This window comes from Mastomys coucha, unplaced genomic scaffold, assembly GCF_008632895.1.
Source record: "Mastomys coucha isolate ucsf_1 unplaced genomic scaffold, UCSF_Mcou_1 pScaffold6, whole genome shotgun sequence".
Classification (NCBI taxonomy): Eukaryota; Metazoa; Chordata; class Mammalia; order Rodentia; family Muridae; genus Mastomys; species Mastomys coucha.
In genome coordinates this window covers 116878715-116894893 of record NW_022196912.1, presented here as the reverse complement: position 1 = coordinate 116894893, position 16179 = coordinate 116878715, and the positions used below count along the sequence as shown (strand labels likewise).

General features: G+C 39.7%; 1 protein-coding gene across 9 annotated transcripts in view; it reads right to left on the bottom strand.

The window, feature by feature from the left end:
• Unc79 (unc-79 homolog, NALCN channel complex subunit) overlaps positions 1-16179 on the bottom strand; it is a 236757-nt gene that overhangs the window by 141916 nt on the left and 78662 nt on the right. For all 9 annotated transcript variants that reach the window (XM_031357583.1, XM_031357577.1, XM_031357580.1 and 6 more), the window contains one exon: positions 2348-2412. In XM_031357583.1, the coding sequence (XP_031213443.1) occupies positions 2348-2412 (65 nt within the window). The remainder of the gene's footprint in view (positions 1-2347; positions 2413-16179) is intronic.

Sequence of the window (16179 nt, the reverse complement as noted above, 5' to 3'; positions counted from 1 at the left end):
CCAGAGATTGAGGCCAGGGGAGTCGCCGGGGGGTGGGGTGGGGGTAAAAGAGTTCTCACAAAAAGAGAAGAGGAGAAGAGGGGGAGAGAGAGGAAGAGAGAGGGAGAGAGAGAGAGAGAGAGAAAGAGAGAGAGAGAGAGAGAGAGAGAGAGAGAGAGAGAGAGAGAGAGGAAAAGAGAGGGAGAGGCAGAGACAGAGAACACAATGGTACTGTGTCTGGATTATATAGGGAGGAGCCTCCGGGGGAAGGGCATGCTAGGAGAACCTGGAGGCCACATCTGCTCTGATATGTAAAACAGCCACCTCAGTCCCTTGTAACAGGGTCCAAAACCAAACAGTCCTCATTCTGCAACATCATTTTTGTATGTATTACTGGTTTTCACTTCAAATGTGAGCCTGTCTCTAAAAAACTGGATCTGTGTCACACTGTACAGTCCCTCTGCTTCCTTCCCCATTAGCAGAATGATGGATGCACTGGGTGTTGGAGACCCCGCATCTGTGTATCCTGGTGGTGGTGGGCCATTAGAAGCCAGGCTGTGAAAAGCAGCCCTACTGAGCCAGGCCCGCTGTGCCAGAAAACACAGCCGCACACGGGAAAGCGGTGCCCAGAATGGTAGTTTTCTAAAAACTAGTTTTGAAAAACTAGAGATCAAAAAAAGAAAAAAAAAATTGGTCAGGGAGAAAGGATGTAATGAAAACATCTCCCAAGCAGATCAAGGTGGGGGCTGCAAATATTTGAACTTACTAAATGTCAAGTGTTTACTTTCAAGTAGTTTTAAATCTAAACAGTTTCTATGTGAATTTTATCTCAATAGAGAAAATAGTACCAGAGCAGGCTGGTTGCGCCTGCCTCCAGGACTGGCTCTTAGCAGAAAAGAAAGGCCAACCCAGATGTGCCGGCTGGGCTGACTGCCTAGAAGAGGAGAAAATCTAATTTCTCCTTTCTGTGATTAGATGGCCAGAAAGCATTACTAACCAGGACGCCAGAGGCCTCTTGAGAATTCAGTCTGTCATAAAAGCAAGGGAAAAATAACTGAAGAATCCTGTAACAGGGCAAAAAGAAGGAAGGGGAAATGCAAGAAACAAAAGCAGAGGGAGCCTTGGATGCCTAGCCCCTAGGAGAAGCTACCAACTCCACAAACCACGAGATCCACCATGAGCTTTCCGAAACACCCTCACGCCAAAGAAAAAGACCTTGAACCCCACATCTTCTAAAGTTCAGAATGGGGTTATGGAAGGAAATGTGCAGTGCAAAGCCTGTGCTTCTGTTCCTGGCTCACTCGCATCTGCTTTTTTCTCTGGGGCCATTCAGTTTTTGGTAATTCAAGTCAAGGACCCAATGTGAGCATACAAGGAAAGCGTCTGCTAGATGAGGCACACATAGATGGAGCTGGCATCCTTACCACTCCTTGCACATACTGTTGGTCCTTTACAGTTACCACATTCCATTCTCCCTCTGCTTTTGTTCCTGTTAGAGTGGCTGTGCTCATTTTCTATTACAGAGGCACCAACACGGTTAGCTAGACAAGGGAACTGAATTCCAATAACACCAGTTTCTTAAAGGAGCCCGGAAGGGCTCCTAAACTCAGCCAGCACCCACTCTTGACAGGGCGACATTAACCCATGCAAACCCTATCCCTGGCCAAGCCACCCTCGTGTCCTGCATCCCACAACTATATTACCAGCCATTTTGTTTGTTAAAACATGTGGTTGTGCCTCTGAATATCTATCCTCCAAGACTCACGGTTTCAATGGGATTGAACAATATGTCTAGAGAAGAACGAGGCTGAGCGCTAGAGCACTTCGCTTTGTCTCTAGTTTTATGCCAACCACCCATTGGCCTCTCCAGCTACTTGGCTCCATGAGATCATTCTCTTACCTCTAGAGTGATCTGCTGTGTGCATGCTCTCCGAACACCACTCAGTCAACTATCTATCCTACATCCACCATCTGAGCTAAGACTTAACAAATGTACCTATGTCTTATGGTTCGAAGTTGCACAGTCCTATCAGAGACCCCCAGAAGCAATCAGCAGAAAAGGGAGGATTTGCAAATGTATTGGCTCAGATATAAGCCAGTTAAAGATGAGTTTGTCAGTTAAAGATGTGTTTGTCCAGATTCCTCGGATACTTAGGTCAATGCCTTACAGTCCTTAGCTGTGAATTCACAGCCCAAACTCAGAGACCACTGTTACTCTTGGCCAAATACTGTCCTGTCAGTGTTGAACATGGAAGTGCTTGAGACGGACTGCAGAGCTGTGCTTCACAGAGATGCATGCAACTCACTCCTTCACTGAGCAGGTTGCTAACTGAGAACATCAGCGCAGACCAGGCTTGGGGATCCGTACCTTCACAGCCGGCTTATTGATTGCGTTGTGACATTCAATGTGCTGGCAGTGGATGGGATTCCAAGCTGAAAAGCAAAAGAGAGCCAGTGAAGATCTCTTGCTGAGGTTACACTCCCGTAAAAAAACACAGCAGATAGCTTACGACATTTTTTTCTCCTAAATAAAAATATCTTCAAATAGCATCCCAACAGAATCAATCACCTATGAAAAAGAGATTTAAAATCAGGCCAAGGTAGGGTCTGTCCACTTTCCCTGGGAAGGAAAGGCATTGGAAAATACAGGACCACACAACCTCACAATGAACAACGCTGACAGGTTCTCAAGGTGTCCCAAAGATATTTTCTCTGGATTCCCCAACAGTTCTGCAGATATTAAGCTCATGTCACATAGTAAGTTAAATTTTAGAAGATTAAGTTGCCCAGTGTGGTTACAGAATGTGCAAGCTGAGGCTAGAAGCTGCAACACCAGGTTCCTGACCTGGGCTCATCTCACTGTGGGGCACTATGCAAAATCGCCTATGCTTTTAGTATCAGAAGCTTAATAGGTAACGACATGATGGGTCAAAAGGGATTCTCCATCATTCCAGTTCCCACTCCATCTTCTTCAAATAGAGGCTGGAAGATGAGTTTCTAGTCTCAGCTGGTCTGCTGATACCTGTATATAAGTCCCTAACTCGATATATAAAGAGCAGGGGAGAAAAAAAACAACAAAACAAGTGATCTGAGATGGACCAGGCAGCAACATAACCAGTAACTGCCCTTTACACAGCCTAATGCAGTTAGTAGCACACTGTCATTTAAATGATGTAAAATGTCTGCATGCTTCAAAGTAGGGCCCTCTCTGAACTGCCATAGTCTAACCTTATGGGACAAATGGTCAATTAATTTTAAAAGGGGACAGGAAATACTGACAGGAAATGTATTCTAATCACAGATTCATATCTGCTTTGAAAGGAAAAAATGAATAAATAAACAAAATTCACTCGAGTTTAGGCATTATGTAATAATCATATTCATCTCCAGTGGGTAGTAAATAAATGAAAATCACTCGCGTTTAGGAATTGCATAATAATCGCATTCATTTCTAGTGGGTAGTAAAGACAAGTGACTCTGAAGAATGGTGGTAAGTTTCCTTCTGCAATCAGGGAAACTTCACAACTACTTTTAAACTGTACACTGCTGCAAATACGTGCAACAAATGCACTATTTCTCCAACCCAAACTTATGAACGGCATAACTCATCCATTACAACATTCTTCCTGCTGAGTTTCATAATGAATCTTCCATCCTTCTTTCTACTGAACTCCAGTCACCACAAGCCAGAACAGGTTGGCATACACAGTGGCACCTGCTGACCTCTCTGAACCCATCTATTATGAGAATAGGTCATATTTAAAACATATCAGCTGCTATGACACTGGTAGAAACAGATTAGCACATGTGGTAGCCATGACGCTAGATCAGGGCTCTAATGACCTCCACCCTGTAAATGAGGGAAATATATGAGAGGGCTGATCCCTTCAGTTTGTTTTTTACCCTTTCCACTAAGCTAAGAACAGGTTCTAGGATATAGTCCCCTAAGTAATTCTTCAACCTTGGTGGGAATTATTGACCCACAGTTAATAGATGCTCAAGAGGTTGCCTTCAAGATTCAGTGAAGGAAAAACACATCAGGACTTATTAAAATCAAACTGATGGGATAAAAGCCAAAAACCTTTAAAGCGGCCATTAAGAACAAAAGATACCTCACTAATAGAGGGATAGAGATATGAACAATTGCTGACATTTTCTTAAAAAACAACCCAAGATGGGACATCTTGCTAACACTGGTCTAGAGCGCCCTGCCTCCTGGACCATAGTACTGGGAGGGCCTATACTGCTGCGGGAAGCTCTCAGCAGCAGACAGACCCAGCCCTGGGCCCTGTGTGCTGTACTAATGAGCCAGGCAGCATGCGAATAGTGTCTGGTATGAGTGTAGTCAACCACTTCCTAATTGCCTTTAGGGCCCACTCCCCAGGAGGAAACTCACATCTGCTTATTGTAAACACTCTTACTGCAGCTGAGAGTGTGGCAGAGGGTCATTAGAGCTAGTGGGAAAGCTATGGCTGTTGTTTTGTTTGTTTTGTTGTTGTTGTTTATGATTTATTTTTACTTTATGTGCATTGGTGTTCTGCTTGCTTGTACGTGTGTGAGATGGTGTCAGATCGCCTGGAACTGGAGTTATAGACAGTTGTGAACTGCCGCGTGGGTGCTGGGAATTGAACCTGGGTCCTCTGGAAGATCAGCCAAGGGCTCTTAACCTCCATGTCGTCTCTCCAGCCCCTGTTGTCTTGTTAAATGCACATGATGTGCCCACCAAAGTGCCTTCAAAATAGCTATGTTTATGCCCATAGGTTAGGGCTGCCATCAGCTTTGATCGAAGACACTTTCGTTTGCAATGGACAGAAGCAATTGAAAAGACTCATAAGCCATGTGTGAGTAAAAGGGAGAAGAAAAGGTGACTACTAAATGCTCAGCTGTAACCGCAACATCTATAGCACACACACACACACACCATGTACCACATACAAATAACTGCAACATCTATAGCACATGCACACACACACACCATGTATCACATACAAATACCACATACATGCATACACACACCACACAATGCACACATACACACAAGCACATACCACACATGCACACACACACACACACACACACACACACACCATGTACCACATACAAATACCACATACATGCATACATACACCACACAATGCACACATACACACAAGCACATACCACACACACACACACACACACACATACACCCCATGTACCACATACAAATACCACATACATGCATACACACACCACACAATGCACACATACACACAAGCACATACCACACACACAACACACACACACACACACACCCCATGTACCACATACAAATACCACATACATGCATACACACACCAGGCTCAAGGAACATCCTTGAAGAAGGGGCAGAGAGAATGTAAGAGCTGGAGGAAATGGGGAAGTGGTGAGAAACACTGACTTTGGGGTTCAACAGGGATTGAACTCACAACAGCAGTGATTATCTGCACACGACTCAGCCCGTCAACAGCCTGGTATGGAGAGGGAAGAGACTCCTAAGGCTGAAGGTTTATATCCAGTTAATGGCTGACAGGAGAGCTATAAACATTGCCCTGAACGGTGTAGCCACTGATCAGGTTTGGGCTCCTGTAAGCAATGCCATCCTGGTGCCCCGCCTCCAACCCCACATCCTTCCCCTCCTGAACTCATCAGAGAAAAGGCTCTGAAGCAGAAGAGGAGCTAGGTGGGAAAAGAACAGGAATCAGCAGCAGGTGGAGGAGAAATAAGACGGTCATGGGGTGGAGGAAATGGAAAAATGGATAAAAACAACAAATGAAGCCCACTGTTGTGTATAATTAATATACTTTTAAAATGTACACTAGGAGACACTAGAACCACATCTTCGAAGGACCAAAAGAAAAAAAAATCTCAGCTTAGAATTCTACACCTAATAAAAATATTCCTTACAAATATATAGTAAACAAAGGCTATTTGGGATAAAGAAGGAAAGGAGCCAGATAAAGAAGAAAGCATGGTCTTCTATCAGCGTGTGAATCAGCACACTGTCATCTGAAGGCAGACAACTGCGATAAGGGTGTGCAAGCCTAGAGAAAACATTTTAAAGAGAATTAGGAGCCGTTAATCCAGTATAGAAGTAATGTTTAAATATTAAAAAGTTAACCCAAGAAGTTGAGATAGTAATAAAGAACAAATGGTCTAATCATACAGAAAAGGGCTGTGATGAGTCTGCCCCTTGAAGCAATTCTACTGTGAGCAACCTAGACAATAGGCACATTGCACATAAATGTTCTAAAAGGTCAGGGTTGTGAAATGAGATTCTTCCAGAAAGCATGACTCTTACTATGTGCATGTGAGAAACACTCAAAATACAAAGAAATGGCTAAACCGGAAACTATGTCATGTAAACACTCACGCACAGACTCTGGAGTCTCCACAGAAATGCCAGACAAGCTGAGGCCTGGGGCAAGAAGTAGGAGCAGAAAAAAAAACAGTACTCCATAAAAACACAAAGGGTGACAGAGCAAGGCACAGAACAGCCCTAACTGGGGGTGGATTTACTAAATAGACAGAACCGAGAAAGGGAATCCATAATTATAGCTGTGAGTTTCTACAGTCATTATCCTCTCAGTCATTATTTTGATAAAATGAATGAACAGAATCAATAAAATTGTGCAAATGAAACAAGATTCTCACACAATAATTAATAATAATAGAATCCTCTGTACACCTCCCTGAATACACATTATTTTAAACCACATGAGGAACGTTTGCTAAGGTGCATAACAAGAATCAAAACTTAAGTCTTAAGTTCTTTGATAACATTGAAATGCCACTGAAGATCCACAACACAGAGGTGTGTAGAAAATCACTAAGTATTCATATTTTAAAACACTTCTAAGCAATGCATGAGTTCAAGTTCTCCTTTAGCTCAAGGCCTAACTCATGTAGTTAACATTCACAAGAATTGTTAGAAAGTTTTCAGTACCAGGATGTAACAAATTCCTGACATACATAACAATTTCATGAGAACGCAATGGAAACATTAAAAGGAAATTTATAGCTTCAAATTCTTATGGAACAAATACAAAAGGTCTAGGAACATTTATGCTGTTTCTCTATGAAGGTGAAAGATACAAAAGCAAGTGCAGTATTAGAGAGAGGAAGAAAATCATGCAGACACAATAGACGTTAATAAAACTGAACTCATAGAAACGGTACAGAAAAGGGAAAACCCAAAAGGCAGTTCCTTGGGAAAAATCAATGAATTTGATAAGCTTTCTAACCAGCCTGGGGAAGAGGAAAACAATCATGAGACAATATATAAGTTACCAATGTCTGAAAGGAAAGTGGGGGAATACTACAGACACCAACGGATCTATTAATTGGATGAAATGTCCATATTCTTCAAAAGACACAATTTTAAAATGTCTCAATGAAAACTATAAACTACAAGTAGCCCTACAACTGTTACAGAAATTGGATTCATAACAGAAAATCTCCCTGTAAAACAAAAACAAAAACCTGAGTCCAGATGGCTTCAGTCAGAATTTAGGATTTCGTGTAAGAATAATCCCGATATAGACTCAGAAAAGAGAAGTGCTGAGACGCTACTCAGCTCACTTCATGAGGCTGGTGTTACTCTGTCAACAAGGCCATTGGAAACATGACAATTAAAAAACTATAAATGTCCCTCATAAATATGGCTTCAAGAATATTTAACAAAAATATTGGCAATAAAATACAGCATAACAATATGGAGTTTATCCCAGAAATTCACAGTTGGTTCAAAAATGCAAATCAAATGAGTGTAATTTGCCATATCAGGAGCATAAAAAAGAGGAAGTATGGTCAGCTCCCCACTGACCATTCACTAACAATCTCGGTGAAGAACAAACCAGAATTGCCTTCATCTGATGTTTAAGAAAAGCATCTATGGACAAATAATTGCTAACATCATGTTTAATGGTGAATGAAGCTTTACTACATCCCCCCCCCACAGCTGGAGAGGGCAAGATGCTCACACTCAGCATGGCTGTCAAACACTCGTAAGGTCCAAGGTAGTGCAGAAGGAAGGACAGAAAAAGACAGATGCAAAACATGGAGGACACAGCGAGAGCCTGAAACAAAGATAGGTAGGCATGGAAAAGGGAAAGGAATTTAAAAGTACCCTCATCGGGCCTGAGGTGAGAGCTGAGCAATTAAAGCACCTGCCGCTCAAGTGCGTAGTGTTCCAATCCGCAGAACTCATGCAAGCAGGGGTGCAGGTTTGGGGTGGGCATAGCGGCCAGCATGTAATTCCTGGGTTGGCAGTGGAGATAAGGGGAGCCCTTAGGAAAACTGGCTAGTAAGGTTAGCCTCATCAGTGAGCTCTGGGTTTGACTTAGAGCTCCTGCCTCAGCGAATAATGGGGAGGAACAATGGAGGAATACTGAGAAGAACCTGGGGCCTCTGAACTAAGGAGTACACATGTTCACCCCCACATATGTGAGCACACATACACATGCCAAGCAAGCACACCACACACACGCACAGAGACACATGAAAAGATGGGAGGAAAGGATCTTTATTTTCAGAGCACATAACAGTTTTTAGGAAAAAAAAAAAAAACTTAAGAAATTCACATGTAAGATAGGAAAACTAGCATGTGACCTTATCAAGGTTTCAGGTATAAAGTGCATTTCAAAATCAAGTCGTTTCTACTCACTAGCAACAAACAAAGAGAAGATGAAGTTTTAGCACTGTTTACTGTAACAATCTAAGCTATACAACACTACGAGTAATTTTAACAAAATCACTGTAACAGCTATGCACAAAAGATGAGGGAACATTGCTGAAAGAAAACATTTAAATACCTACATAAGTGGGAGATATTCTATGCCTGTAGATTAAAAGGCTCGGTGTTGAAAAGCATCAATCTTCCCAAATTAGCCTATTTATTCAATGAAATATTCAAGTTTGTATTAGAAAATCCAAGCAGATTATTTTATAGAAATGACAGCATCCATGAAGATGCAAAGAACATCACATGTTTTTAAAATATACTTTATGGTGGGGGAGTGTGTGGGTATGTGTATATTTCATGCGTGTCTACACATGCACATATGTGAGTCTGTACACACACATGTACATGTACATGCTGGGGAAAGATCAACATCAACTGTCTTCCTCAGTTTTTATTGTCTCCACTGTATGTTTTGAGACATGGTCTTTCCCTGATCCTAGAGCTTACCAATTCAGCAAAACTGGCCAGTGGGCAAGCGTCAGAGAACCCCTGCGCCTGAACCCCCAGCTGCTTCACTAACACTGAAATCACAGGCACACACTACCATGCCTGATGTTTTACAAGGGTGTTGGAATTAAAACTCAGGTCCTCTATACTATAGAGTGGAGTAATAGGATGTAGTTATGGCCCTAGGAGAGATGGAGGAAATACACAGTTCTACAAATAGACCTGAAAACCGTGTGGACAACTGCCTTTCAAAGAAGAAACTCAAAATCGATTCAATGTGAGAAAGATAATTTTTTTCAATGACTTGAGTTGGAATAACTTAATCTCTTAGGGGGAAATTCATCTTTCTCTCTTAGTCTATACCAAATGTCCCTTCCAAACAGATCATAGTGTAAAACATCAAACTTCTAGGTGTGTAGGAGAAAGTTTTGATGGGCCTCTTGATACAAGCCTGTAATCTTCGTGACCTCAGGAAGCAGACGGAGGAGAAGTTCAAGGCACAGAGTAAGTTGAGGCCAGCCTTACTGAGACCACAGCCCTAACTACAGGGTAAATGCAGATAGATATGGGCCTGGATAGCAATCTTAGCTGACATGCACAAGGCGCTGGATTTGATCTTTAGTGCAATAATAGGGGAAAGAAAAAAAAGATAATTTTTCTATAATCTTTGTAGAGACAAAGAACCATAGAAAAGATACTCATCAATTTTAATATATCAAAATATAAAACTCCTGTTTAGGCTATGGCTATTGGGGGTCTTGAAAAGCTGGGTCCAATTCTGAGCACCAGAAAAAAATTAAAAGAACAAAAATGAAAGATCAACTAAAAATTGCATTAGAGGAAAGAAAACATATAAAAGAGAAAGGAAACACGTCTGAAAATTATCTACTCTATGGATGAGTGGATTCTAAGAAAGCGTGTGAAAGCTGTGTGTAGCAGAACATACAGCCTCTCCAAATCAAATGCCAAAATTAGTCTCAGGGGAGACCAACAGAATGGGACAAAAATGGATTTGGTAAGACATGATTAAAATGTACACAAGCTAAAAACAAAAGGCAGAATTAGAAATCTTCCCTTAAAGAAACTGTTTTGAGACAAGATGCTTATTATGTATCTATGTATTACTATGTATCTATGTATTACTATGTTTCTAAGTATGGTTGTATATTTATATACTAAGTATCTGTATAACTCTGTATGTATTGCAATGTATCTACGTATTGCTGTTTCTATGTATTATTATGTATCACCATGTATTACTATATACCTATGTATCACTACTTATTACTAAGTATCTATGTATTAGTAGGCATTGCTATGTATCTATGTATTACTATACATTACTATGTATCTATATATTGTTATATATCTATGTATTTGCTATGTATCTATGTATTACTATGTACTTCTAAGTGTCTATGTGTTACTATGCATTACTATGTATCTATGTATCAACACATATTAGTTTGTATCTAAGTATTACTATATAGAACTTGGTCTCTGCCTTTGAATGTGGGATTACTGTGTTACACAGCTACTATAGACTAGTAGAGCTGATCCTGAGTTAGCATCTGTAGTAAGTTAGAGAGTAAGAGAGACTGAGAAGCTAAGAACCTAAAGAAGAAATAAATAGGTGAATTAGTGGTGATAATTGCTACAGATGACAGAAGATAAAATTTTGACTTAATAACCATTGGTATTCCTGAGGAACATGCCAAAATAATTAGAAGAAAAGCAATAATTCACACTTCATTAATGAAAAATTTTTTGAAGAGGTATCCAAATTTGTGCACTGAAAGTACTCCATTGCAAGCCAGTGAGGTAGCTCAGCGGGAAAGGTGCTTGCCACTGAGCAGGAGAACCTGAGTTTGAGCCCCAGAATCCATATAGTAGGATAGACTAAATTCCCACAAGCTGTCCCCTGACTGCCACATGTGTGCTATGGTACATTCACATGTACAATATGCATACATACACAATTAATAAATAAATGTAAAAAATTGAAGAAAGTGTTTCACGCTATAATCAAGAAAACCAAGAAAAAGATATTCAACCTCAAATATTCATGAAAACTTTTAAAAGACATGAAAAAGAGATTCCTCCAACAAACAAAATCATGGTGGTCTAAAATCCTTCCTCCATGATTCTAAATGAACAAATGTTTATATATCTTTCATAGAGTAGCATATTTTTTTCCATGTAAAGCCATAGGAAGACATTTTTAATATGCTCAAGCTTAAAGAAAGAAACAAAAAAAATATATTCCATTGCTGAAGGTTTTTCTTTACAGTTCAGTTGCACATATGTAATGCAAACACTTGACAACTGGCAAAAGAATAACCAAGAGGTCAAGGTCAACTTCAACTGGAATGTCAAGTTCCAGACACGAAGACAATAAAAATGTTATGAAACATACAAAAAGCATAGAAATCCCATAACAGAGGTGGGGTATAAAAAGAAGGATACGTAGACTTATTTGGAATTAGGAATAAGGATTTTAAAACAATTACTTAGGTTTAATTAAAACTATAGACAGATTGTTAAAATGAAAATTCTAACAGAGAAATGAAAATTCCAACAGAGAAATGAAAATTCCAACAGAGAAATGAAAATTCTATGTAGAAATACTAAAAGAAACAGAACATATCAAATCAATAATTCAGTAGGTGGGTTTTTCAAAACATTGGACACAGCAAGAAGAAAAAATGGGTTGATAGACTAAAAGACAAGTCAATTCTAACTAAAGTACAGCTTGTTTTGTGTGTGCATGTGTTCACATGTTTCTATGGATGATTGTGTACACACACACACAAATGCCAGAGGTTAACATTAGTGTCTTCTTCAGTCATTTTTCACCTCATGCCTAGAGACAGGGTTCCTCACTGGAGCTAGAGCTGACCCCCACTTCCCCAGGGAGCACTTATGACTGCCTCCCCAGCACAGGGGTCACATAGATCATCCCACCCAGCTTATCATGTGAAGGCTGGGACTGGTAAACGGATGAATCCTCATTCCTGTGCAGCAAGAACTTTATCAACTGAGCCATGTCTTCAGCCACCCTCCATGTCCCCTCAAAACAATAAAGTATATAAAAACCTCTGGAGGTAATATTAAATAATTGTAGAGTCTCTGGATGAGAAAAGGAAGGACAATCTCGATACGGAGGCATCCAATTTCTTGAAGTACCAAGAGGCATAAAACCACATACGCTAAAAAGCTCAGCAGATCCCAAGCAAAGCAAATACACAGACAACCACACTCCAAGCATGAGAAGACTATTAAATACCAAATAGCAGGAAAACCTTTGAAAGACGCAAACAAAAAATGTATTACATTAAACACCACAATGATTTCTCCTTAGAACAGCAAATTGACACAATTAAATAATGTTAAATGAGAAAATTAACATTTACTCATTACAATGAAATTAAGGTAAAAAATTTAAGGATAGCTATAATTCAAAGATATAGAAATTAAGCAATAGTGTATACACCACAAAGAAAAATCTAACAAAAATTTTAAATAATCTGAATGTGTATTAATAAAAATACAGCACATGAAATCTATAGAGATGCCTCAGTAGCTAAAAACATAGGCTGGCCTTCCAGAGGACCTGGGTTCAATTCCCAGCACCTATGTCAGACAACTCATAACCATCTCTAACTGTAACTCTAGCTCCAGGGGATATGAGCCCTCTTTCGGCTTCCATGAACACCAAGCATGAATGTGGAGCACAGACATACATGCAAGCTAAACACTCATACACATAACAACAAAAACATTACAAAAATCATTAATAAAAATACAGCATGTCAAAGCCTGTCGGATACAGCAACTATAAAACTCAGAGGCAACTGGTCATTTATAATCGATAATTAGAAATCATTCTAATGTTCAAATCTACAGTCTAAGCACCCTCTACTAATCTTTTTAAAAGAGAGAGAGAGAAGTAGATAAAATTGAGCTCCAGGAAGTATTAAAAGATGAAGTCATAAAAACAAAACCTTTATCTGTCTCCTCTGGTTTTGATTTATTTTAGCTTATATGAACATTACGATAAAATTTCAAGATAAGGGCTTTAAATAATGGGAAATGAAACACCCTGAAACTGATCAATATATGCAAATCCCAACAGCTAACACCACAACGAGATGCCCCTGCAGTTGGGCACAAGCAGCAGTGTCCGTTCTTCCATTTCCATTCACTGGACCTTCTGCTCTGAGGGTCTCAGACCAGGGAACCAAGAAGGAAGCCAATAGTGAGTGGGTACAAGGTTTGGGAAGGGCTGTCATGGAATGTCTGCCTGCAAAACCCAGGCAGAGACACACAGGTGCCTCCCAAGCCAGCCTGGAGATCTGAGTTTGAGCCCCAGAACCCACATAAAGGATAGAAACAACTCTGTAAATTGTTCTCTGACCTCTACATACAAACCATGGCTCATGAGCCCATATGTACTCATCAGGCACATACACATGCAACAATAATACATTTTAAATTTAAAAAAGGTCAGTCACCAACTACTACCCAAATCATTGAATTACATAAGATGTTCACAGCAGTTTGGCATATCTGCTCAACACTGAAAGCCACACAACGATTGATAAAATAGGACATCTGGAGAATGAAAAGAATTAATGCCATGAATGATATGGATTAAGCTCAGTATTACTGTGCAGATGAGTGAAGCTGGACAGGAAACGTGCATACTCTTCCATCTTATTTGCATATATACCTGAATTAGATGAATGCATGAATTCTATTAAAACTATGTCGGAGACTGCTCACAGGCACAAGAGCGGGGCTTGGATCTGAAGAGACATGCCACTATTTTTCCATAGTTTTTTGTTGTTGTTTGTTTTGTGGTGACTACAAGAGCATTGTACTTTGGCTAAAACTGATCCAGCAGCCCAACTGATACCTTCATTAAGTACTATATCAACACAACACAAGATAAAACCTGGCATTTTCTAAAACTGAGAAGATATCAACTATCAGGTAGGGGAGTCCTATGAACTGCCATGAAAGACAAGTAGAAATAACAGAACTGGATAGGGCATAGCCAAGTAGCTAGCTAGCTAGCTAAATAAATAAATAAATAAATAAATAAATAAATAAATAAAAAGGGTTAAAAATAAATGAGGGTTGTTTACCTCTAAATTAGCATTAATCAATAATGTGCATCCAAATAGCAGGAACAAAAAATAAAGCTCATAGCATACTTTCAAGTTTTATAAATAAAATGAATACCAGTTTAAAACTGTATCCATAGAGAAAACACATTTAAGATCTCATGCTCTAGGCCTGTTGGGTGTGCACAGTAAGAACCTCTATCAAAAAGCTACATAAATAAACAAACAAACAAACAAATAAATAAATAAATGCAAGACAATGGTGTCTTTCAAATAAATACAAAGATATAAAATTTATCCCCAGGAGATTAGCATTAAAAGAAACAAACAAACAAAAAAGGGCATTATTTTAAAAACTCAAATGGTTCAGTGGCTTAAGTGTCTGCCATACAAGCATGAGGACCAGAGTTCAAACCCCTGAATCCTTCTGAAGCAAGATGGGTGTCATGGCCCACCTCTAACACAGCACTAGAAAGATGGAGTTGGGGGGTCGCTAGAGAAAGCTGGCTGGCTTTTTATATAAGAATATAAAAGGTTGATAGAAAAATGAAGGAAAAGGTTATACCACACAAATACTTTCAAAAGCCTGCACAGATACATTAGCTTATGACAAAGTAAATTTTAATGTAGAAAGAATCATGAAATGATAGAAACATCCATTCAAAAAATTGTAAGACTGGAAGAGACTGAATTCTAAATTTGCATATACCTACTAGTACCACCTCAAAATATCAAAAGTAAATAAATCAGAAGAAGAAGGAATTAGACACAAAACAAATCCACAATCACAGTAAAAAACAAAACAAAACAAACAAAAAACCCTTCAGGGCTTTTCTCTTGGTAATGCTGGAGAACGTGAGCATCATGCAGTGACAGAGCTGGAGATGTGGCTCAGTGACAGGCTGGAGAGGTGGCTCAGTGACAGGGCTGGAGAGGTGGCTCGGTGGTTAAGAGCACTGGCTGCTCTTACAGAGGACCTGGGTTTGATTCCCAGCACATACATAGCAGCTCACAACTGTCTATAGCTCCAATACCAGGGAATCTGATGCCTTCTTCTGTCCCTTTTGGGCACCAGGTAGGCATGTGATACACAAATATATATGCAGACAAATCACCCATACACATAAAATAATAATTTAAGTTTAAAAATGCAATGGCAATATAGAAGGTTTGAACCAGACAAGTAATAAATCTGGTTTATTTTATGTAGAATACTGTATGTGTTGTTTTCAATACACAGAAATATTTACATGTTCAGCCCTAAAGGAATTTTTTAAATAAATAAATAATGTAGGACTGTGAAGATGGATCAGTCAATAAAGTGTTTGCTATGCAAGAATAATGGTCTAAATTTGATCCCAGCACTTAAATAAAAAAGTAAAGTGTGCCTGCCATTCCAGAGTTGGTGACAGAGAAACAAGAGGATACCTGGAGATTACTGGCCAGTCAGTGGAGCCAAATCAGTTTCAAGTTCAGTGAAAGATCCTGGCTCAAAAACTAAGGTGGAGCCAGGCACAGTATACATACTTTTAATTCCCATACTTGAGAGGCAGAGGCATGTAGATGACTCTGAATTTGAGGCTAGCCTGGTTTACATATTATATAGTACAAGGTATGTTATCTAACCATAGAAGAAGAAAGCTACAGCTTATCCTTATCAATTATCTACAGGTCAAGAACAAACTGTGCAAGAACTTAGAAATCAGCACAGGTTTAGCCCAAGCAATGAAGAGTATCAACTCAGAAAAGATCTTTGACAGGGGCCAAGACTCCATCATGATTAAAAACTATGGAGAACAGGGGAATAGAAAGATCATATCTCAGTGCAAGTAAGGACACTCTGGCAGGCGTACAGCCAACATG